Source organism: Pseudopodoces humilis, chromosome 14 (genome assembly GCF_049639895.1).
Source record: "Pseudopodoces humilis isolate 2021_Gansu_Grassland_sample_001 chromosome 14, ASM4963989v1, whole genome shotgun sequence".
NCBI lineage: Eukaryota > Metazoa > Chordata > Aves > Passeriformes > Paridae > Pseudopodoces > Pseudopodoces humilis.
The window spans coordinates 19,145,661-19,171,243 of NC_142213.1; the positions used below are offsets into that span (position 1 = coordinate 19,145,661).

General features: G+C 43.1%; 1 protein-coding gene across 1 annotated transcript in view; it reads right to left on the bottom strand.

Moving 5' to 3' along the window:
• BEAN1 (brain expressed associated with NEDD4 1) overlaps positions 1-24,282 on the bottom strand; it is a 51,106-nt gene extending 26,824 nt beyond the window's left edge. Inside the window, exons 1-2 of the mRNA XM_014261075.2 lie at positions 24,198-24,282; positions 22,699-22,773 (exon numbers count right to left, since the gene is read on the bottom strand). Of these exons, the coding sequence (XP_014116550.1) occupies positions 22,699-22,773; positions 24,198-24,228 (106 nt within the window). The 5' untranslated portion in view covers positions 24,229-24,282. The remainder of the gene's footprint in view (positions 1-22,698; positions 22,774-24,197) is intronic.
• Between the last annotated feature and the right edge of the window lie 1,301 nt (positions 24,283-25,583).

The window sequence follows — 25,583 nt, forward strand, 5'->3', positions numbered from 1 at the left end:
CTTCTTGTCAGCTTATGTTCCACAGAGTATTTCCAGAATGGGGTTTCTGTAGAACTTTGCAAAGCCCTGCTGCCTACTGTCTCCAGAGTGTATTTAGAGCAAGAAAACTTTTAAAACCCAACAGAAGTTTGTGGATTGACCTCTCTGTATTTTATTGAAGTCATTAATCTGTCTTATATTTTCACTGACTGATGTCTGTGTTTCTGCACCAATGAATCACTTCCACGTGTTTCTTCTGTATAAAGAGAACCAGGAGTCCTTCAGCAAAGTGTGAGTGCAAAAGAGCCACCTGAGAAGCTCAGGGATCCACACTTTATCCTCTGGGTATTAAAGGAGTTATAAAACAAGAAGGACAAATGCATGCCTGCACTGCTGACACTGAGCCAGCAGTTTCAGTCTGAGAGGAAGAGAGAGAACCGTGAGATTTGTAATCCAGTGCTGAATGCAAATAAATTCTGTGTCTCTTTCTTCGGGAGATTGCTTCCCTGAGTCACCGGGGTTCATTTACATTCGGGTGACATCTACAAGAATTTTGCCAACACAGCTTATTACTGCAAACATTGTGTCAGTTCTGACATTTCTCTTTGCTGGAGAATCCCCAGAATGGCTCTGTTTGTTCCTGGTGGCAGACGTGGAGTCACACAGGGAGCGGTGCCAGCCTCAGCCGCGCCTGCATCCCGCCAAGCTCCATTCCCCGAGTTCTGCCTCCACAGCCCTTCGTGGCCAGGGTGGTATCAGAAGCCTTTCCCAAAGCCATTTTACTCTGGAAGCAGGATCAGCACCTGGATCTGGCTCCTGGAGCATGCATGGGCAGGTCCCAGGCCTTTTTCTGGACCAGAGGCACAAACATGTCCCCACGATGGGGTGGCAGAGCTCCCTATGGGCACCAAGTGCTCCAACTCCAAACTGGAATTCAGATGAATCCAGCACTCCTGGGGCCAGACAACTGAATCCATGGAAAAGAAATTTGTTATTATCCCTGTAGCTGCACTGAAAGAATGTTTAATTCCCAGACTCTTTTGCAGTCTAACTCACAAGAAGTGTGTGTTACAAAGGTGGGGAAGGAGTCAGTGCCAGGAGCGTTATCTGAGTTAGATCCTCAACTCTTTGGTCTTCCTTTCCCGTATTCCTGCTTTGTGCATTTCCCTGGCTATCCCACACACAAGGATTGAGGCAGTTACTTCCACTTCCCTCCTCAGAGAGGGCATACTCAGGGTTTCTTGCATTTGTAAACATCATTTTCAGGTTCTGTGAATTGCTCTTGTTAATGGGAGTCTCACCAGTGATGCTTAAGGAAAGACATCAGAATATTTTCTTGTCTACCACTCCATTTACTTTTCTCCTGCCCTATTTATGTATTTATATATAATATGCATTTATTTGTCAATCCCCTTGAGGAACAAAGCCTGGCAGCTACAAACACTTCTTTTGCAATGCAATGATAGGAACCAACCTCTTCTGGAAGCCACTTAGATGAAACCAGACACATTATTTCAGTTATGACTCAAGGCAGAATTGAATTTAGGATTTCAAGGAGGTGTTTTGCCCCCTGGCCCTGCTGCCTGTTTTCTATTCACTCTGTTCACCCTATATTTTTCATCTTATTCTCAATTCTGTAGCATATAGTGTTTTCCACTAACTCATATTTTGTAAAGATAATGTGCCAAAAAACGGAGTCTGCTATTTTTATAAAGATATTGAAACTGGGCCTCAGTTCAGGAATGTTCTTATGTGCATAGTTTTTATTCTGTAAATGCATCCTTGATTTTATTCCTCCATAATTTTCCAATTCAGGAGGCAGTGAGATTCATGTTCTAAAACTGTCACCATTCCATGCCTTTAGATTGTGGGAGAGGGTTTTGCCTTGCTGCTGGGCTTGTCTTGTTTTCAAAGTTTGTATTATAGAAGTGTTAAAAATCAAAATTACCAGAATATTTGAAAGTGCTTTCGCTGAAATTCATAGATTCATGTAACAGATGAAGGGAAAGGCATAGCAAGGTAACTCCTTTAACAAGAACAGTTTCTTGGCTGTGTTTGTGGGTTTATGGAACAGCCTTTAGAGGCTGCTTTGTAGAAACTTTCAAACCTTGTCTTCTCCCCTGACAGAGGGCAGCCATTTACAGAAATATGTTAATATATTTCAAAAGATAACAATGCTACTGATCATTTCTCACTATGAAACAGAACTGGTCATTCTTTATACCCTGTCAGATAATTTACTGTCATTATATCTATCTTGAAAATGGCTGTATTTAGCAGAACTGAGCATTTTCTAAGCTCCTGAGACAAGGGGAGTCATCATCACAATGCCAGTCCCATTTCAGGAGGAGCTGGCACTGCAATCTTTGCTTGTTCCTGCTCCTCCTCCTGTGTTAAGGCTCCTGGTTTCCATCAGCCACTGTCAGTGCTTGCAGGGACAGGCAAAGGGCCCACAGCCCTGCAGGTTTGTCTCTCTTGTCTCCTGTGGGCCAGAACTCTGTGCTCAGTAGTTATTTCCTAAGCCCTCTATTCCTTTTAACCTCTGCAAAGATAAGCTGTCAAATTAGGGATGCAAAACCAGATAAAATTCTGCTCTAATTAACAGTAACTCGAGGGCTAATGAAATTCTGTTCTTTGCTCATTTCTGCTTACCGAAATTGGTAGTGTGTCAGGGAGATTTTCTGTATCAGGCAACAAATAGTGACCCTCAGCAGACAGTAAAATACTCATTAAATAAAACCCAATGCCAGCAAATAAAAGAAGAAGAATATGCTGAATAAACATAACTACTGGAAGAAGCAGTCTTCCAAATGAATCCTTAGAAAGGATAAATAGAAGTTGTAAAAGAAGAGGCTATTGTTGTCATTAGTGTTGATAATCCAGTCTAAGGTAATTAATGAAATTTATAACCAGCCCAGCAGCAGGATTTTTGTAGGCAACAGGCTGCATTTTGTTGTGGCAGGGAAACAGTAGATGGTGATTTCCACAGCATTCTCCTACTAAACACTGATAAATGTTGTGAATGCTTCAAAGAACTACAACCTGTCTGGGGGTCACAGCCTGTGACTATGCAAGTGAAGAAGAAAGAAGAGTTACAAGTAGCAGTGAATTCAGAACTTAACTGCCTGACAAAGACTGCTAAACTACCAGTACAACAAACAGCCTGATACCTTAAGAAGCCTGAATCAGTCAGCATGTTTATAAGAACTGATTTATGCAGTTGCCCCAAAACTGGATGCTGATTGGGTAGTTTTTAATTTGCTCCCATCCCTTTATATTTTTCTTGGGTATGTTTGAGTGTTTTTCCTGATAGAGAAGATGGTATAATAAAGGTATTCCTGAATATAAGGAATATAATTTTGTTGCTTCATAGAAGTGCTAGGGTAATGATGCAGCAATTTGCCAAGCTGACAAATACAGTTACATTCATTTGCTGAGTGAAGAAGTGAAGTTAAAGGAAGCTGAAATGACTTCTCAGAAGGCAATTGGCAGGCACAGGGCAGTCTGGGCCTCTTGAGTTTGGATTCTTTCCTGTCAGTGCCTCTGATAAGCCTTCCATTTGTGTATCCTTCAGTGCTTCCTTAAAACTAAGTTTTCCCATCTCTTTCAGTTGTGTGTGACAGAATCCCACATATAAAGAGCAAATATTCCCCTGCTTTTGGAACTTCACTTTGGAGCATGCTTCAGGAATTTCTTGCTCTCACATTTGGGCAGTAAGAAGAGCCTGGATGCACCTGCAGGGGTTAAACCTCTCTGAAATGCCCCTCCTGAGCACCTGCCTGCCTCTGACAATCTGGAGAAGGTCTGTGTGCCTTCCCTGGAACTGCTGGCAAAGACTTGGAGAAGTCCGAGTACAAACTTACAAGAGAACTGTGAAATTGCAAATTCCTTCTCTTCATATGGACCAGCTCTACAAGGGCGTGCAATGAAATGAATGGAAACAAAAAATGCAGTCATTAGGTTAACATGTAATGTTTTCAGTGTTTAATATTTAATTAATCAGTATTTAATACTATATTTAAATATAGTATTTAATTCAAATTCTGCTATGTTTATGCAGTAGATGTTTAAATAACAGTACCATGCCTCTCTTGAAATCAGCTTTTTGGACAAGAACTGTCCAAAACCCAAGTCTGGACAGTGTTCAAACATGTTTTCCTCAACAGTCTTCTGTTTTGTTTTTTGATTCTGTTCCACCATCCTGGTGGACTCCAGGCAGGATTACCTGGAGAGGATTTCCATGGGCAGGATTATATAGATGACTTTCTAAGAAGCTGCTGGAGAGGGATGGAGGATGGAGGTTGTTAATCCCCAAGACCTGAGGTGCTGCCCAGAGAGGCAATCTAGGGGCTTGGCTTTGGAGGTGCCACTCTTGGAACAAACAGAAACCTCCTGTTAATGTGAGCTTTAAGTAGAATCTTCATGACAGAATAATTTTAAGCTTCGGTGCAGTGTTTAATTACTCTACTAATAAAATGAGAAGTGTCAAGTTCCATAAAATAGAATTTGTTTGAGATGAAAGCCTCCACTCATGTAACCCTTGGGACTGGGAGCAATGATCACACAGGTTGTGATTCTCTTTGGCTTCAGTGGGGTGAATTCTTTACTTCCCATGAAAATGTATGTTTAAACCTGAAGCAGAATTTTACCCTTTCAATCTACTTTCTCATGGTTTCAGTAAAGTCTCTAGATAGAAAATACAGCCTAAAAAAAAAGGAGACAGGTAAACTGAGACACCAAAAGATAGCTCCAATCTTTGTGAGCTTTAGCTTCATGCTAAATGAGTGGTGGAGGAAGAGACAAAGGAGAGATGAAGGCAAGAACATCTTAAGTGCTGCAGGTCAGCCCCACTTTTCCAAGAGTATTTTCTGAGAAATGTGTGGCTAACCCTTGAGCAAAGGTCATACATTTGATTTCCTCTTCCAGCCAGGGAAATTTTAGCTTGTTTTCTCAATTGGAACAAATCCGTGCACGGTTTCTCAGGGCAGCTTCCCCTGAATGCACACACAACAGTGCTTTTGTAAAGTCCTAGAAGTGCTTCTACTTCCCATCCAAGAGGATTTAACAGCAAAAACCCCCCTCAATCAAAAAAGAGAGCACAGGAAAGAGAAAAGGGAGAGGAAGAAAAATACTAGAATGTGTTTTTTTGTCTGGGGATTCTGGTTGACTGAGCCAGAAAGGAATAGGCAAATATATTCATACTTGCAATACACTTGAAACAGTTCATGTTCTTTCCCATTAGGCTGAATTTCATGGTAGGTGCACATTAAATGCAATACTTCTATTCAAGGGCTTTGCTTCCTAAGTGATAAAACTAAGCTCTCATAGTAAGCTAGGAAGCAATGATTCTGTTTCTGAAAGCCAGGACAGCCATGGGGGGTAAAAATTTACTAAATTCTGGGGACTTATCCTGCAATATGAAATTTTTATTTTTGATTTTGACATTATTTTTTCTTTCCAAATGAGTTAGCATGATTATAAGAATTTATTTCCTAAGGTACCCTTGAATTGCATGCTGATGTTTCATTTTTTTTTTCCTTTCCTCCCTCCCTTATCTTTTTCACCTAGAGAGGACTTTCTTTAGGCAGGATTATATACATCTTTATAAATCTGCTGGGATGGATGGAGGTTTTGATTCCCCAAGGCCTGAGGTGCTGCCCAGAGAGGCAATCTGGGGGCTTGGCTGTGGAGATGCAGCTCTTGGAACAAACAGAAACCTCCTGCTAATGTGAGCTTTAAGTAAAATCTTCACAACAGAATTATTATAAGTTTTCCTATGCAGTGTTTAATTACTAATAAAATGGGAAGTGTCAAGTTATATTTGATTTTTCCTTTCTGCACGAAGCTCCTCCTGTGCAGAGCTGTGTGTGTTTGTGTGTGCACACATCAGCTGTGGGAAGCACACGCTGGGGGCTGTGTTGGAATCCTCTCCAAGAATCACACACGTGGCTTCTTGGGCTGCTCTTGGTTACTGTGATGCCCTTTCAGGAATTTTGGAGCCATGGCTCAGCACGCTGGGACTGATATTCTTACACAGCTATAATGTCCAGGAGCCATGGCTGGAAAACTGCATGTGTGAGGTGCTACAAAAAGAACAAAGATTCCCTCCTCCCACATCCTCCTTGTTTGATCCACCACTTGTTCAGGCTCTTCCTGCCAGCCTGGTTTGTGGCAATTGCACGGATGTTTTCCATCTTGCAGCAATATGCTGAACATACGATGGAAATCTATCCTGGAATACAGGATTCCCTCCCTGGGAAGTCCACTCTTACTCTCAGTAGGTATTGTAGATGTTGATTTTGAGTTTTTCCTCTGTTCCTTCCCTGAAAATTCACTTCACCATGGCTGGCTAAAAAGATTTTTTTGCACATGCCTAGGTGTGAAAGGAATTGTAAAATACCGTGAATCTTCTTTGTTTTACAAGCACCATTCTGTGTGTAGGCCCTGGGGAATGTGTCTCCCTGTCTCAAACAGAGCACCTGGGATGTCCCTGCCATTTGCTCATGATTGTTCAAACAGCCCTGCCAGAGCTCCAGTGTGACCAGACTGCCCACAACAGTGGTGGATCTCAAAACCCTGTGGTTCATTCCTGCCCACAACAGTTCTCAGAGCCCCATGGCTTCTCATAGCTGTGGCCTGAGATTTCCATGAGTTTTGTGATAGTAAGGTGGGTGTGCTATGGCTGAGAAAGAGCTGCCAGGTTTGGGTTTCCCCTTTCCTCAGTATTTATTTCTGAACTCCTTCCTTAGCATTTAATTTTGCTTTGCCCTTCTCATTTCTGAGATCCTGCATGGCTGATACAAAGCAATCTCTTATATGATGAATGCTGTGGCCTCCTGGTCACTGCTGTAGACACCACTGAACCTGATTTTATCAATGCCAGAACAAAGGGTCTGACTCCCTCCAAGGCCCAAGAACAGGAATCCAGGATATTGAATTAGGCACTAATGGCAGAGTGGGCAGGAGGTTTTTGAAAGTAATTTCCCTTTCCCTCTGACATTAATCTGCTTCTGGCTGATGAGCTGCCAGTGTTTTAAGAAGCAGATCTCACTAATATTCCTTAGTGACAGGCCAATCCAGAAGCCCCTGCAGTGAATGCAGTGGGTACCTTAACAGACTGAGGAACTTGGCCATTGATTTCACTGTTCAAAGAAAGAAGCTTTTCTCAGACCAAAACCAGAATTGGACTAATAACCTACTAATGGGTATGCAGTGGGAAAGTTTTTTGTTTTCAAACCTGCACAAAGCACAACCTTCCATGCTTTGGTATTCTAGAATCTGAATTTAGGGTTTTGTCTAAGGGCTTGAACAATCACATCACAGCTGTTGTTTAAACCTAAATACCATCAGAGAGGATCTAGTCTAGTCCAAAGCAAAACCCTACCATGCTTCTGCAATTCTTTTTTTAAGAACTCCAGCACTGACAGGAATGATTGACCAGTTTTCAGACTGATGGGGGAGTTTTCTTGGGCAATAGGAAATACATCCCAATACTTTGGTGGCTATATTGTTGTATACAATATAACAATTCTCTGGGTGACCGGTCTGTTCTGGTAGTTAACAGCTGAGACTGAATTGCTGGGTTTTTTTCCAAATAAAGTTGCACACAGTCAGCTTCCCTGGGAATCCCTGTACAGCTGCAGTCCACCAAAAATTCCATGATCTCAAAAGCTAATGACAGATTTGCTTGTGAGTAGAAACAAAAAGTATCTAAGTCCTGCTTGTAGGCATTTGCTGGGGGATGAACTGTTTTTCAGAAGCACCTGAAATGGTTCTCATCTTCCAGTTTCATGTATGTTTGAAAGTCAAATTAGTGTACAGAGTTCCCAACAGGGTTATAGAAGATGAAGAAGTTCTTTAAGGTGCTGCATAACCACCAGTTGCCATTACTGCTCATAACACAGTTTTATAAGTGCTGTTTCAGCCTTACTGAAAGATATTTGGGTTTCTGGAAAGCCAGAGGTGGGGGAAAGAATTGGAACAAAATTGAAATAGAGCAGACCAAAATTACACAGTAAAGCATGTTATCAGCATTGAAAGGCTTTGTGACTTTGATAAATATTCCAGATAATGAATTTAAGAGATAGAGCTCTGCACACCGCATGGCTCTGTCACCATCTGCCTGGCACTGTATTTAATTGATTCTATCACAAAATTGCTTTGCTAATTAGATGGAACACAGTCTGGTAGTAGCACTTGGAGGGTTCATCTGCTGGTCTGGTGAGTGCTGTGCAAAATTTGTGTGTCCAGTCCTTCCATGAGAAGCAGGGACTGTGATCTCAATGGCACTTGGGGACACATCTCTCTCTGGAGAGAACAAGGTGTGGGCTTCCTGTGCTCACACATTTTAGGCTGAGGAAATATTCTCAAACCTATTTAGTCATGGCCAAGCTGTCAGCAAGAACAGATGCTGGTGAAGATCTTTTACCTGATAGTTTTCCCCCTTTTGCTGGGGGTTACTCTCCCGGGAATTCTTGAAGTTCACAGAAAACTTCCTGATAAGCTGCAAGAAAAATCTGAGGAGCTGATTCAGCCTCCTGTTCAAATATAAAGCTGTCCTTCCTGGCTGGTAATGAATAACTTTGACAAAGGCTGTTTTCACAGACAGCTCCAAAGGCTTTATTCTGCTAAATTTTTGCAATGTAGAAATTATTTATTTGTAACACACTGAAAATGGAAATGTTAACCTATTTATGCACTAGTTTTACAATGTGATTTATTATGAGAATTACAAACTTCTAGCCCAGCAGAAATTAATTTCAAAACATCTGCTTGGCATCCATTGAGGCACTTGCAGTCAAGGAACACCACACTGGCGTGGCAGAGATTTGGACAACATGTTTTGTTTGTGTTTAGAAAAAGCCTAAACTACAACTGTATTTTTCCTCCTCCTTTGCAGTTAATTCACCAAAACTACAGCGAGTAAGAGGTCCTGCTGCACCCTGCTAATGTGAGTGAGAAACACACAGAGCAGTGGGAGCACTGCTGGTCACCAGCTCTGGGATTCAGAAATGTGTCACTTTTTGTCCTTGAAGAAACAGCTCTTTAGCAGAAGGTTTCCAATTTCCACTGGGAATTTGTGTGTGTGAGTGTGGGGGATGCAGGTGTGGCCTCTAAACAAATGTGGGGAGATGATGGATGTAGGGTTTTAGTTCTGACAGTCTGATAGCTGTAACTTTATAGACTGCTGCACTTGCCTGTTAAAAAACAAGTTTAAAGTCACTTAAAGACATTTATCCAAAGATTTTTAGGTTGTTGAAGTAATAATATGAAAGTAAATTTCATCTATGTATGTATGTATGTATGTATCTATCTATCTATCTATCTGTCTATCTATCTATCATCTATTCCTGCTTTTACCTGTATAAAATCCTTTTCAATTAAAAAAGGATGACAATCCCCACATCTCTGAAAACCTCTAAATAAACAGCAGTCTTAGGTGATAGATCTATTTGCAAGTTTAATCAGTGTCCTTAAGCAGCGTGAGAAATTGTCCAAGGACACACAAATAATGGGTAAGTGATATGACTGACACAAGCTTTAAAGGTATCCATTATAATTTAACACAAAAACATGCTATAAGGGAACTATACTCCCTTCTTGGTACCTGGTTTTCATTATTTGTAGGTTTCATGAAGTTTTTGTTGGCCAAAATAAAAAGAAAATTAAATCTCTGAATTGAGATACCAATAACTGTAAAGTAAATGTAACAAATCTAAGATGAGAAAGAATAATGATTAACATGTAAAAGTCAGGTATTTTAATTCATGCTTTATGGCTCAAGGATGTAGTTCTTTAAATGACTATTGTCTTCAGAGGGGAACACAAGGTGTTTGGATCCTGCCAGGAAGTCCTAAATGTCCTAAAATATATTAGGATGAAACAGGTATATCAAATATACCAAATACCAAATCTATTCTGAAGGAACCCAGGTGTTTTCTACCCTATGGGCTAAATGTTTAGATGTCAGTATTACAAAACCAGAAAGTCAGAAATAAGAACAGTGAATGATTCAAGTGGAGTGCCTCTACCCTGCACACAGATAGGAGGAAAAGTAATAAATATACAGATATATACAGATGATATATATTGATATATACTCATCCCTGATATATTAGTGATATAATTATATACCTTACATAATGTTACCTATATATTAGTCACAAAGGTGGGGGTTTTATACACCAGTTTACTTTTTCATGTGCTGATTTAGCCACATGTTCATTGATGACTTCCTGACGTGGTCACAACTCCTATGGAAATCTGCCTGGCAGCCTTTGGATTCTGTCTGGCTCTGTCCTGCATTCCTGGGCAGCAGGGCTGCTCTGGCCAGGCTGGCACTGGGGGAATGCTGCACCAGGGGCCAGTCCATCCTCCTGGGGAGCTCTGCTGTGGCTGCTGCTGTGCTGCCAGCTGTTGCACAGCTGCTTTGGCAGCCTCCTTGGCTGGAGTGTTTGTGTGTCTGTGGGGTGACACTGTTCCCAGGGTCCCTTGTGAACAGTCAGTGTTTGAAGACTGAAGATCATCAGTCCTTGCACTGACAAATAATGAATTTTCCTCCAGGCAGTTTCTGAGCTCTGTGCACTCCTGTAACTATTGCAAATGCTCTGTTGGTTTGGAGCTCTTAATGACTGTAATGTGTTCAGAGCAAACAGGAGAGTACTTGTCTCTTATTTTGGCAGCTGTCGTTCCTGTAGCTTTTTATTAGCACTGAAGTGACGGCTTTGCATTTAGAAAAAAATATATTTACATATATTAAGAAGATTGTTGCCAGTCACTACTTTATGCACACCTTTATAGAAGGGCAGAAAATAACACATTCTTATGTGTAATGTAAATTGATTAAAGGTTATCTTGGGACTGGCAAAATTCAAGATCATCCAAACTGGTGTGTTCCATTAAACCTTCCACAGCCACACCCAATGTTTTCTCAAAGGAAAAATCACAACCCCATATCTTGGCTGTAATCTTTGCTGATTAGGTTATGAATTCAGAGTGTAAGAAACTGAGACCTTGCCTAAATTCAGGCCTTATGTTCCTCCCATGCACATTAAGTGTAAACCTTAAGAATTCTCAAGATAAAGTCATAATCTTTTGTGCTCCACGGATCTGACCCAGATGCTGTTCTATTGTCAGAGTGTTGTATGGGGCTGGAACTGCTCTGGGCAGCCTGGGAATGGGTGGTGCTGAGCAGGGATGGTGGTGAGGGCCTGCTGCCCATACTCTGCATGTCCAGAGGGTTTTACTTTGCATTTTTCCTCCACATATCTCATGCCCATTTCAGGATGGGGGTGTACTAGGCTCACTGCTGAATCTCATTTTTTGTGTTACTTTCACCTGAACTGTGTTTACAGTCCACTCTGCCATTGTAACATCTGATCCTTCTGCACAATTGTGGCCATGTTCTTCTGTGTAAAATGTCATGGGAACTGAAATCTGTAAGTCTCCAAGTTAGCATCTTCTAATTAGTGACAGCATGTGATCAGTGCTATTTGTATAGTGTAGAATAGAGGTCTAAAAGTAGTTTGTCTCTTAGATGTTGCTAGTCACCAAGTGGGTATGCCAAAAGGAAGGGTTCAGTGTTAAAACTGTAGCTTGACATTAACGTGTAAACATAACATGGCAGGAACTGAAGAAGCTGAGGTGGTTACATCTCCAAGTTTGCTTGTAAACAGCAGCTGCTGAGACTGCAGCACCCTTGTGTTCATCAGAGATCTTCCAACACCTCCTTCAACTCCTTTGCAACAAATCTGGTTTTAAAACAAATGGCTAAAATTGTCTGCACTCTGTACAAAAAGTACCCCATGACTCCTTTAAATACACTGGGTATCTCTGACCTGGCAGGAATTCTTCCCTCTCCCCTGGCCAAGCATTACTTGAATGAGCTGTGAGGTGGTTTGGCTATTCCCATTCCACTTCCAGATGCAGAGGCCCAGCCAGCAGCCACTGCTCTGCAGAGCTGCCTGTGCCTAATTGTTTCTGGCAAAGGCAACTGCCTTTCTTAGGCTTTTTTTCTTCCTTCTCCCTCCTCAACTGGCATTTCAGAGCAGAAGCTTTCATAATACATTAGTTTAATGTACTCTGAGCTTGATCACATCTTCCATTTCCACTGCTGCCTGAACCACACACTGTCCTTGAACTCAGCATCCAGTACAAATGATTTAGACAGATGAATAAATAAGCCTCTAAATATCCATGTCCTTGCAACAGCAAAACCAGATGAAACATATTGTTCAGAGCAGCCTATTGCTGCAGACACTGAGTTGGTGAACAGATGGATTCACATTTACAGAATGTGGAGGCATGATTCAGGAAAGTGAAGGGTAGCTCACTTGAGCAGAGTTTCAAGGACATGTGGACTCCGCCACAGTCCCCTTCTAGTGACAGCACAGCCAGTGTGAGAGATCTGTCACCACAGTGGTTCTTTTTCACTCAGCAGAAGGCTCAGTTCTTCTGAAAGCAGGAGAAACAATAAATGATTGTGTAACAAGCAATTCCTTCTGAAAGTCAATCTTGCTGCTTTTGAAAGGCCAAATGGATGAAAGCACTCTCTGCTTTGTCAGACCTGAAAAGGGTCTCAGACTTTGAGCCAGATAAGGTCCAGGTAAAGCACACCAGAGAAATCACAGGGCTGTGGTGTCTCTGAGCCTTCTGTCTGCCTGACATGCTTGAACATCCAAACCAGAACAATACATCTTTACCCCAGCTGAACAAGACAAAATGGTTAAATGGGGAAAAAAAGAGAGCTGTTATCTTGCATAAACATGAAGGACTGGGTTAAGACCCCCTTAGGTGAGAGCCTAACTCTGCCATGGTCCCTTTCCAGTTGGACAATTAAGACAATAGTCTGAGACAACTGAGGGTGGAATTGAGTCTGATAGAGTGGGGAAGGATTTTTTCAATACTCTTAATAAAGTATGGAGACATAAACTCAGGGCTGGTTTGCAGAGACATGAAATCCTACCCAGTAGGGTCAGCCTGACACCAAATGTTTTACTGGCCCCTCAGGTAAATGACTGAAAACGTGTCCAAGGGCTACTATTGATTTTGGGGGCCTGAGTAGAAAACTGAATCACTCCTTTCTGCCTAGAGAGGGGGAAATGTAATTTTCTCTTGTCCTTTGCTAGTGCACTGGAGTTCCTTTTATCTTTATGCACACAGACAGCAATAAACAGACATTTCCTCCTCTCAAAGGAGAGATGGTAACAGCCAGAAAAGCAGTTTCAGGTCATGCTAATATTCACCTGTACAAAATATATTTGCATGAGAAATGGGAGTGTGGGTGGGACTCGTGTCACTTGTCACATCTGAGCAAGGCCACCCCTTCCCAGCCAAAAGCTCTGAGGGTTTGCCTGCAGCAGCAGCAGTTTGGCTTCTCACATCCATCAACATTCAAACAGCAGCTGCATGACACAAAGTTTAAAAAGGAATTGGGGCATCTCTGTGAAAGGAAGTATACAGGGTTTTCTTGTGTGTTTTGCACTTGACAATACAAAATATCCCACGGAATTTCAGTGTCCCACTCAACCATCTAAGCCACTGAGCAAATAATTGAAAAAAGAACTTGTCATGTAAATATATTCCAGTTTCTTTGGTTACAAATCTATTAACATACTATAAGGAGCAAACAAAATTATGGGGATCAGGAAGTCAGAAAATTCTCCAGGAAAAAAGAGGTAAAAACTTCCTACATTGTTCAAAGAATGTATTATTTTGGATTTTTTTCCCATCTCACCAGAAGAGCTCTTGAAAGTGATTTTGTTTGGATGGTACATAAAAGCAAATAATTGTATGACAAGGGCATTTGAGTGTGCACTCACACATGTAGAGCCCTCCAATAAAGAGAAAGAGAAGTAAACCAGACAGAAAATAGTTCATTAATGACCAAATTAAATATTTTTAAGTTTGGCAAGGAAGAACTTTGTACAGAAAGATTCTTTGGAAATCAGCTTTAATTTTCAGCAGAGTATTATGAATTCAGGTTGTATCCAGGCCACTTTATGTGAGCAATCTAAAACATTCCAGAGGCAAACCAAGGTTCAGGCCCAGCTTGAAGAGCACAAGCTCTGGAGCACACAGGCCCAGAGCTGCAGGTTGGCACTGCTGCTATGTGAGGTTTGTCAGCTCTCCAGTAGTTTTAATTTGGAACCTTTTGTCACCCTTTACAGCTGCAAAACCCTGCAGAGTTTGGGTAATTGCTGCTGATTTCCCCTCCTGCACAGCTGCTCCAGAGGAGGATGGCAGTGTCCCCAGTCCATAAACATCACCAGCACTGACATCACATTGCCACAGCGAATCTCAGCCTGGGCCCTGTGCCTGGCAGCTCTGCCACCTCCAGGATCTTTGTGTTCCTTCAGAGCATCATGGTGCACCTCCCAAACAGCCTCTGCATTTCTGGCAGGCATCTCAGACAATTTAGGTAAAATGGCATGGAATTCTGTGGGTTGTTTTGTTTGTTTATTTCTGGGGTTTTTTGAGGGCATTGCTTTTTGTTTTGTTGGGTTTGGGGTTTTTTTAGAGTTAAAAAAATGCTAGAAGCAGCAGCTAAGCAATAATATTTCATGGTGCTAAGGGTAGTCCTTGTGTAAATGGGAACAACTTTTATTGCTGTTGGACTGTCTTTGCTGACTGACTTTGTTGCACAGTCCAACAAATGTCAAACAGGAAAATTATGCAAAGTGAAAAAATTACTAGAAAGTTTACTGGAGTAATTGGTCCTGGTAATATCTCATATCTTCCATAAATCTATTTAATTCCTAATCTAGTTCAAAGTTGCCCTAATTATTTTAAACCTCAATGATCTTGCTCCAGTTTACACCCTTTTGTATCTTGTTCACTGTGCCTGTTTTTACCAGTTCAACACAATTCTCTACCTCTGGTGGTGATGTCACCACTTTTTGGACACATGAAAATTCTCTATTGAAAGTTCCTGCAATATAAAATTCCAATTTCACCTTTTACCACTTTACTGGCTCCACTTTGAGGTCACTCTAAGCCAAGCACCTCATCTCCCATGAGATAATGCTGTGCTTTGTGTTCTGCCAGCTGTTGTGGAACTGGGGAAGTCACTTTGGGATTTGGCCTTTATGAGAACACCAGAAACTCACAGTGATGTTTTGTTATCCTCAGGGAGAACCATTCAGATTGTAAACTGTAAAACATTACATGGGCAGATCCAGCTTCCTTTGGACTGAGAAGCAGTGGGGTACAATGATGGGTAAAAAAATGGGTGTGCAAACCTATCCAAGCTGTAGCAATTGCAAATTATGGATTTTGTGAATCCAGATGATACCAATCTCACATCTGTTCTCAAAGGGAGCTGTAAAATAGTCCCCAAAACAATGAAGACTAAAAATAAATCTCTGTTCTTTTGAGGAAGAGAGTGAGGCACAGCCAGCAGGCAGGGACAGAGGCATCACAAACTGACCGAGCAAATAATGAGCTTTCAGTTCTTTGCAATGAAAATTCTTTTGAGACTGACTGTTTCACTGGTGAAAAAATGCATTCCTTCCCAAGGTGATCCTTCTGTCCCAGTACAGACTGCCACAAGATATTTTGTCTTCAAAGCACATTTTAAAACTAAAATTCATTTGAAACCCATTTTTCCTATGGATGACAGGGAGCTAAGAAACCACTCTCAGAGAAGCCCTTTCTGGTTCTTCACCTGTTCCCATCAGAGAGGGCCATGCAATGGGGTGCAGGGTTTGGATTCTAAATTAGCACATGTTTGATGGATTTAGCAAGTGGAAACTGGTAGAACATCAAAATGGCCATGTCAAAATCAGCCAAAGAGGCAGTGTTATATAAATGTGATGCAAAAAACTGACCCACAAGTTGAAAACTAATCTGCATTAATATTAAAATATGGTAATAAAAGGTAATAGTTTGCAGCTAATTTTCCTGTGTCAGTAATACCATTATTTTAAGCCACATGACCCCTGAATTGTGTCTCTGTTGGAGTGGGGACCCAGCTGTCACCTCAGCCACTGAGTGATAATGAGTGAACCACTCATGGCCCATGCTGGGTTGATGTTTAATGCTCTGGATCTGTCTAGAGGAGCATGACACAGAAACCTGTGCCAAGCACAGTGTTAGGAAGAAAATTCTTATCTCTCTGGTGTCTTGTTATGCCCACCAGTTCCTCAGTATTTTTGCACTGATTTCAACTACAGAAATGTACAATAACCTTAAACCAGAGGACGGACACAGGATGTCATTTCTGTACTTCTACAGTAGCTCGATACCACCTTTATCCCTGCATTTTACCATGTTGTCCTTGGCTGAATCATCATTTGAAAATCTGGGAAAAAGTTGTTGTTTTTACCTCTATGGATGCTGCAGCTCTCCTGAAGAGCTGGAGATCTTATGTCTCCAACTTTAGGAAAATTTTCAATTTACAGCTTGCTTCATTCAGTAGAAAAGTGATTTTTTTTTTATTTGTTTTGTTTTTAATCAGAAGCACAGAAATACAGCTCTGAATTTAAGGATTTTTTTCTATTTTTAGCTATCTATCAGGTTTTTTGATATCTTTCAGAATGATTAATAGGATCAAGTGGCAAAAGTGCAGTTTCCACTCATGTTTCCATTTCCAGATTGTACTGTTCTAAAAGGAAAGTATTTTATAAAATTGTCTAGTTAAAAAGTATTTGTGATATTCTGATTTTGTGCTCTCCCTAAACACCTGGGCATTTCTGGCTGGGATTGCTGCTCAGAGATGTGCTGTACAGCCAGAGCACCCAGCAGGATGCATTGGAACTTCCAGTCTACTGCTGAATGTCCCACATTCTTTCTAAAGGAACATCTGATTCCACAAATGTGTTTACTGTGAGGAGAGTGATCATTAGTGCAGTTTGATTTACTCTTCAGATGATGCACAAAAATCACCCCAAACAGCTCCTCCTTTTTGCTCCTATTTGCAGAGTGTGTGTTCCTTCCTCAGCCCCAAGTTCCAGGCCAAACCAGAAATCACTTTGGATTCACATTCCTTTCTGGACGTGTCTCTAGGGCAGAGTTGGAGTTACAATATCCAGTGACTTGATATTACTGGGCTACTTGTCAACATGGCTGCTGCAATAAAGCAGCAATTTGTCTTACAATACAATACAATACATAAAATAAAATAACCCCCAGTTAATTTACCTCTCAGAGCTTTTATTTCCTGGTCAAGGCAGCAGCACTTTACTCTTTCTCTGCTGCCCAGGGAGTGAGGATCCTGTGCTTCCCTGTGTAACCACTGCCCTTGGAGCAAGTTTCAGGGCAATAAACTGAGGTGACAACAAGGAAACCTTGTTTGCAAATATCTAGCAACTCTGGTTTTCTGTGCTGGGCTTTCTGCGACCAGCTTCTTTAATAAGGCCTGGTACCTCTTGCCAATTGTTTGGGCCAAGGACTTGTGTGCTGGGTGCGTCTGGAGAGTGAAAACAGCCAGTCTGTACCTCAGTAGTTTAGCTTGGAAATAACCAAAATACTGATTTCTGCTACTAAGAAGGGATGTTAAAGTGTGGATTAGAAGCAAAATTCAGTAAGAGGGAGTCCTAGTAAGAACTGGTCTTCCAACTGGGACTAAAGAGCTCCCAATTACTCTCTCCCTGAGAGGATCTGGGATCTCTTTTGTAAAGCTCGTCTCTTTAAATCCCGAGGCCTTGCTGTAGAAATCCCTTCCCCACTGGAATGGAATGGAATGAAGACCTGCCTGCATTTGTCATCTAACCATAAAATCATTACAGGTCCTCGTAAGTGGAAATTCAATTCTGAGAATTCCTTTCTTGTAGCAAGAGTCAATGCCAGGTAATAGACAAACACCAGCCCAGCAGCCAGGAGAGCCAGGCTTTCTCCTTAACTTCCTGCGTAATTTCAAACAATTATCTTTTCTGGCAGCCTTATTTTCCTCTGCCCACCTTTTGTGTTTTCTAGATACCTGTCATCTGAAAGGACAAGGCCAGTTGTTTTGTGCAGAACCTGGAGTGATTAAGCAACAGTTTTAGTTGGGGCTTTTAAGTAGAAGTAATCTTGTAGCAATTTTGCAGCTAAATCAAAATGAAGCTAGGATGCTGAAAACCTGTAAAGATCAGATACAGAGCTGCTTTTCTTAAAGCATAAAACTAATAAAGATTACTTGTCAATGAAGGAAAAAACAATTGCTGAAAGACAAATCCTCATTTTAAAGATGGAAACAGAGGGATTAACATGCTTGCAACTAAAAAGAGCAATTAAAAATGAAGAAACTTAGCATTAAAGAACCCACAGAAACAAAGTGTCATAAAAGAACTATTTGCATTAAGAGTAGACAGTGATCATGGGGCTTTGGCTGGAATATCCTTTAGTGAATTATCTTCACACAGGTTCTTGAGGACTGTAGGCTTCCCTGTGTCATGTAACGTCAAAAAAAAAAAAAAAAAGTTGGAGGTATTTCAGGAAGTTACAGTAAGAAATGTATTAAGTCTTGGAGCTAAAATCCCCATTTGCAGAAATGCTGTCAAAGCCAGCTGAATTGCTTCTGCCAGCTCCCAGCTGGAGGCCAAGACTTCAAAGCATCTGAGGACAGAGACTGTAAGGAGTCCACCTCTCCTGGAGAGATGCCCTGCACAAAGGTAGCTGAGTATGTGCCTGAACACACAGCTCAAACAGGCTCTAAACCAAACTTCCCCCTACTCTCCTCTGAGAGATTTCTTGATAGTGCTGCTTTTAGCAGCTTGATGAGATCCCCTCCAGAAACTGAAGATAATTCTATTTATTTGCTAAGGAGCAGGTTTGGACTAGACTTGTGTGTTTGCGATGCAGGTGCATGGCAACTATGCATCTATTATTTCCTAATCTATTATTTTGAGTGGACAAGTGTGAGTTGGGAGAAGCTGTTTGAAATGAAAGAATTAAGTCAGTTGGAACAATGGAAATGAATGACTTGGAGTTGTCAGCCTACATCCTCATACAGGAGGATGAGAAACTGTCAGGCTTGGAGAGAAATGGATCCCTTCCCAGTGCAGATTCCAGCCTAATAAATTAAAAGGTGAAGAAATTATTCTTCATGTAGCAGATGATTTCAAGCCATCATAAAGTAAATTGATGGCAGAAAGATGCTGGCAATTAGTAGGGGAAATGATCAAAGGATTCCAAGATGTTGTTCTGGAGGTATTTGAGTGTTCTTCCCTCCTGCACAGCTGGAGTCATTAAAACATGAAGTGCAATGTGGAAAACTGTAGGGAGATATGGGGTATGCCCTTAAGGAAAAGGAGAAGGGAACTTCTTCAGCACCTTCATAAAAATATCCACATTTGGAGAAGAAATAGAGTGAAGGAAGAAAACAGCAAATTATTCTGGGGATGAAATTTTGCTGTGCATTTAAGAGAAGGTGACTGCAGTGCATGTTCCTCACTGTCTGGCACCACGGACCTATGTGGTATCTGGCATTTTTCACAGACACTGATAATGAGTGGTGGATGTTGGTGCTTCGATCACTGACACTTCTTAAGGCATCCCACAAGTGTAAGGGGATGTCCTGCTGTGCTGTGCACAAGTCTTGCTGCAGATCTGTCAGGCTCTCTCTTAAACTCCTGGCATCCTGTAGCTCTCCAGGCCAGCAGCTCCCACCAAAACTGGAAGCAATCTCCTGTCTTTCCACATGTCTCAAATCTGTGACAGCCAGGAGAACTCCTGAAGCTGCTTGCACAGGTCCCAAACCTCCCAGTCTGTTCCCTGGTTTGGACTGAGGCACTGTGCTCCACCCATGCCAGGGGATGTGCAGTTATGCTCCTGCTGATGTTGTGCTCCCCATCATTGGGAATTGTGTTTGTGCATCAGACAACTGCACCAAACTGGCTGAGTTTGGAGTGGGAAAAAGACAGGATTTGCCATTAGGAGCTGCAGAGTCCCCAGTCTTCAGCAGTGCAGAGAGCATTTTATTCTTGCTGGGCACAGAGATTTCCTTGTCTAGGAGTAGAAGTTTATTCATCCTTTCACTGTCATCCTGAGGTCTCAGGGTGCAGCTCTCAGTGCTGAAGTCAGTGGCAGCACAGCTGGCAGCCAGCTGTGCTCTTTTGCTGTCCCTGAGCCAGATGCAGAGGGACAACCTCCAAGGTGGCTCTACTGATTCCAGGATAAGGATATTCTGCACTTTTCCCTTGTGGGAGGTGTCCCTGTGCCTGTCTTAGGTGAGTTTTTGTGGACAGAGAGCCACAGTAGGAATGCTTCTGTTCCTTCTTGATTTGGTGAGAGAGTTCTGTTTAGTTAGGATAAGTTTGTAGACTCTCTAAAGATTCTAAGACAGGAATTGTAGTGCTGGATTTGAAAATGCTGTCTGTATATTTTACAGCTTTGGTTTTTGTCCTTCATGCATACAAATGAACGTTTTATATATCTCTGGGCATTCCTTGTGCTCTTAGATATAAAAGCAGGGATGTAGTTAAATGGGACCACCATAAATATGTAACATTTGAATACATAACTATAGAGTCACTAAATAGCTATATATATAATAAATAACTATCTTTTTATAATACCACATATGTATTGGTGGTCTGGATAATTGATTGATAATCAGTTGGCTTCTTTGCTTTTACTTGTGTCTACAACCAATCTCCTCAGAGATAAATCTCAGAAGTGCTGGGGAGGTGGAGGAGGCAGGCACATGCAGAAAGGGAAGGTAGTTTGCACAGAACCATTTTCCTTCCTTTTTATTTCTCTGACAGGTTTTGGATCCCTTCATTTAAGCATTTGAAACACTGACTGGCTGAGGTTCATAACTGCTGATTAATAATTTATATTCATTATTTTCTAGAGATAAATCTTACTTTTTATTCTGAAAACCAACCAACCATCCAAATACAACTGACTAAAACCTAGAAACACTTTGCAAAGAAAATCCAATATTTCTCTCAGAAAGAAACATCTAAAGCAAGAAAGTCAAATTCTGTATCTGACTAGAAAGTTCAGTTAAACACTGACCTTGTCAGCCCACCTTGGCTCTGTGTGGTTGAAGTCACTGGGCTCCAGCCCTGAGTATTCTCTTATGTGGACTTTACTTGTGTGACTTTCTTCCTTTGTCCTGGACTAGAACAGGACTCTCCAGGCACAGCTGACTCTGTATGGGCAGAGCTGCAGTCCTGCTCCTGCAGCCCTTTGCCCTTGCTTAGGAAATTCAGTGTTCAGAGAGCAAACAGGTCTGGCACCTGGCCTGTGTGAGTTCTGTGAAGGCCACTCTGGAGTCTCCTCCCTGTGGTACCTCCAAACAGCCTGGGATAACTCTCTCCACATTTGCTGTAAAACCATCCTATGAGCCATGGTTTCATTTCTGGCTAATGCCCACCTGGTACCGTGTTAATATTACCTGTTCCTGTCAGTGGAACATTTCAGAGCCTAGGCATTACAGGAATTAAAGCTGAGAGCCCTTGTGGAGAGGGCCAGAGAGTCAGGCCTGGCTGAGCTGGACTCAGTTAAGGCCAAAGGAAAACTATGGTCTAAACCACTTAATTTTGTAGGTGCCTGCATGGAAATGAGAGCAACCCTCAGACTCCTCTGAACTGTTTGCTGCACTTGTTCTATTACAGAACTCTGCTGATCTAAACCCAATGCAATACAAAGCTGTGCTGCAATGAAGTGCTGGGAAACATCACTTTGTGCATTATGTAAGCCCAGCATTTCTGGGGCAAAAATAATCTCAGCATTCTTTTTGCAATATTGACCTGTAACAACAGCAGCACACCACAGGGATTTTCTTGCCAAGCCCACAGACAGCTCACTAACAAATGAGGAGACTGCCAATGCAGCTATACCAATGTCCACATATTTGTACTGCTATTACATATTTTCTGTGACTTGGGTGATGCCAGTTGGGCATCTATTAGGCAGCAGCTATGAATTTTGGAGTTGCTCTTAAGCCCAGTTTAATGTGGTTTCTTGGAGTTTAAGGGACTACCAGGCAATCTGAAAGACAGCACTTGGCATTTACTTGGTTTTGCATTTTCTTCAACTTAACCAACCAAACTCTGCTCTCAAAGTTATCTTAGGTATAGATCCTAAAAATCCCTACTGTGGACAGAAGCTGGTTCTGACTATGAATAATTTCTCCAAGTTTGCTGTCCTGATAGGTTGTGACAGCAAACGTTAAAATGGGTATGATTTCTAGTCTCTGAATGACTGTAGCTGTCTGACTTTGTGTTCCTCCATGTACATTCCAAAGTAAATTAAGGAAACTTCTTGTCTCTTCTTCCTTTAAACTGAGCCTTTAATTGTACAATTTCTCAGCCATGATGGGCATGAACAGTGTTACAAAGTCACACTCTAATTATAACATTCCAGCACAGCTTTTCTTGAGCTGCAGCCCTCGCTCCAAGAGGGCTCTTGGTGGGTTTAATTGTTGAGTGTATTTTTCTCATTATGCATTCTTCCATCCAAGACACTGGACATGCTGCCCTGCTTCTCTGCATGCACGTGGTTTTCTGCCAAAATAGGACCACACGAGGATAATTGGCTCCTATAATGCTGTATTTCCTTTCCAAAAAACCTTCATGTAATGACTACAAAGGCAGTCATAAAAAGGAGAGCAGAAGGAAGCCAAATGTCAGGAATTGTTTTATTTCAATGACTGGAAGTAATTTTTAGCCACATTTGTTTCACTAGTGAGTGCCAAAATGATATCAATTTTGACTGATGTCAGTGTGCTTCATTTACATGACTGCAAAGCGTGCCAATAGTGCAGTTTAAAAAAAAAAAGAGATTACTTACGGAGATTGGAATAATTGCTGCCTATCCCAATACTGATGGAGCTTCCAGAGATGAGAGGAAGATGGAAGAAAATAACTAAAAAGGGAAAAATTAAGAGAAAGGTCATTAATAGCAGTTTGGTTTCATTTGGTACCAGATGTGAGTTGAAGACATGTTGAGTTAAGGTTCACCTGCTCTCTCTGGGCAGGATTGCACATTTGAGACTCCGAGTACACCCACAGAAGTAGCTCAAATGGAGGGGAAATGCCAAATGAACCATTGCTTCATACTTCCAGGAATCCCTCCTGTTCAGGAAATGATATTAATGCCTCTCAGAATCCAAAACCCACGTATAAACAATGTGTTATATAAATATGCTAATTATTGTTGTTAAGTCATTCACCAGTCTCTGAAACAGGCACCTACCACTGTAAAACCAAATAACTTCCCTGATTTGTGTGAGTGAAGTTTGAATGCATCGGGCGTGTGTGCCAAACTGGGTTGGAATAAATTTAGTCTAAAATTTGATACACACACTCCCCCTATGCACTTAGGCTTTAATATTTATAACTTGCTCTTCAAAGATTTATATTTACAGGCAACAAAATGCACACGAGTAAAACGTGTCCTAAATAACTAAATCTTTAGATTTCTTAAAAGATGAGCTCGTTTGCGACTGCAGCCGGATTTAAAGCCCATTTCCCGAGGGTCGCTCGCTGTGTCACAGACTTCGGCTCGGGGTCTCGGCGCTGCCCTGCCCTGCCCGCTGCGCTCCCACCGCGGGCACGGCCGGGGAGGGGCTGCTCCCTTTTCGGGAGGGGACCCGGCCCACACAAAGTTTCGGGCAGGGTCCCTTGGGCTGCGGGATCCCCGCACCCGCGGCAGGGCGGCAACCCACGGGCTCCCGCGGCTCCTCAGAGCCTGCCCCGGGTGAGATCTGCCCCTCAGAACCTACCCCGGGTGAGATCGGCTCCTCAGAGCCTGCCCCGGGTGAGATCGGCTCCTCAGAGCCTGCCCCGGGTGAGATCGGCTCCTCAGAGCCTGCCCCGGGTGAGATCGGCTCCTCAGAGCCTGCCCCGGCTGAAATCAGCTCCCCAGAGCCTGCCCAGGCTGAGATCTGCCCCTCAGAACCTGCCCCGGCCGGCTGAAATCGGCTCCCCAGAGCTTGCCCCACCCGGCACGAATCGGTCCCTCAGAGCTTGCCCCACCCGGCACGGCTCCTGACAGCCTCACCCCGCACGGATCGCCCCCTGCCTTTTACCCCGGCACGGCTCACGCCTTTCCCCAGCTTGGTTCCTTCCTCACCCCGGCTCGGCTCAGCTCTTGCCTTTCCCCGGCTCGGTTCAGGCTTTTCCTTTCCCCAGCCTCTGCCCTACCCCATCTCAGCCCCCGCCTCTCCCCAGCCGCTCCAGCCCCTGCCTCCCCTCAGCCCGGTTCAGCTCTCGCCTTGCCCCAGCCGCTGCCTTTCCCCAGCCCGGCTCAGCCCCTGCTTTCCCCCATGCCGCCCTGCCCTGCCTTACCCCAGCCCGCCGCCGTGCCCGCTGTCTCCATCCGCCCCCGCCGCGGCTCTCCGGGGGCTGGCGGGGCCCCGCCGCCCCCTGCCGTGCGCGGGGCCGGAGCGGGGCCGGGCCGGAGCCGGCGGCCCCGGGCTGGGGGCAGGGGGGCGGGTGACCCCCGCCCTGCGGGCAGGGCCGCACATGCCGGGGGCAGCGCGGGGGGGCCCGGGGCCGCACACGCCGGGGCTGACCCCGCCGCTCATCCCTCCTGCGGCAGCGCCCGGCGAGCCGCGTTACCGGGGCTGCTGCGGGGATGCGCTGCCTGCATGAGGAGCTGTAGGCGGACAGCGGCTCCGGAAAGCCGAGTCCAGCCCAGCACTTCGGCTGAAAGGGAGGGACTGCCTGGAGTAAACGCACGGGGATGGACGGGATTATCCGGCAGTGCGGAGGATAGAATTCCGTGGGGCTGGATGGGGGCTAGGAGGAGGATGTAGTCACGTAGTCCAAGGGAGAGCTAAACCCACTTTACTGTGGTAGGAGCTACTTGTTACCAGGGATCCTGGGGATGTTTCTCACTGTGCTTGATCAGTGCCCTTGTGCTGGATACAGAGGGACAGGGCTGCAGCAGGCACTGAACGGTATGAGCTTTCGTAACTGCTTGTTTACCTCTCAGAAAAGCATCATTCGCTTTATAGGTAAAGAATGAATGAAATGAGGCCCCTTTTCTGAATGTCCTGTCAGCAGTTAGGGGTTTTCTGTGATCCAAGTTCCACTGGCAGTTTCTGTCACCCACACACTCTCAGCTCTGCAGCGTGGTCCCACTGATGCTGTTTGTAGGGACGTGGAGCTGGAGCTGCAGGGGTGTGCGGGCAGCCTTCTTCACTTCCCTGCAAGTTCTTGCAATCAGAACAGCTTTGCCATCAGATTTTAGGCTGTTCAGCTTCTCCTTGGTTTAGCAAGTGAGTGCTAAACCAAGTGCTAAACTTAGTGATGGATACAGGGCTGTAATGAAGTTTGGGGTCAATGTAAAACATGCAAACTCCCTGATAAAAAGTTTCCTGCTGTCACTGATCACCTTTATTTTTTAATTTTATTTTCTTTTTAAATCCAGTGAGTATTAAGGGAGTCTAAGGCAATTGAAATGAAGGTTTATGGGAATTTACAGGTGTGTTTCTTTATGGCTTAGAGAAACCTTTTGTTGCCAAAACTTTAGTACCATTGTACCCTAAAATCCCTTAGAGTGCTATTACAGAAGTTACCTTGTAATAAATTTCTTCAACCCCTCAGAATGTTTGACTCCTTGAAAGACTCCTTGTTTATAATTTCAATAATTTTTATTCCATTAAAGGCTTCCTTTTAGGGGTCTTTGTTGTTTGGTTATGCCGTGAAGGTGTGAATCTGTACATGCAT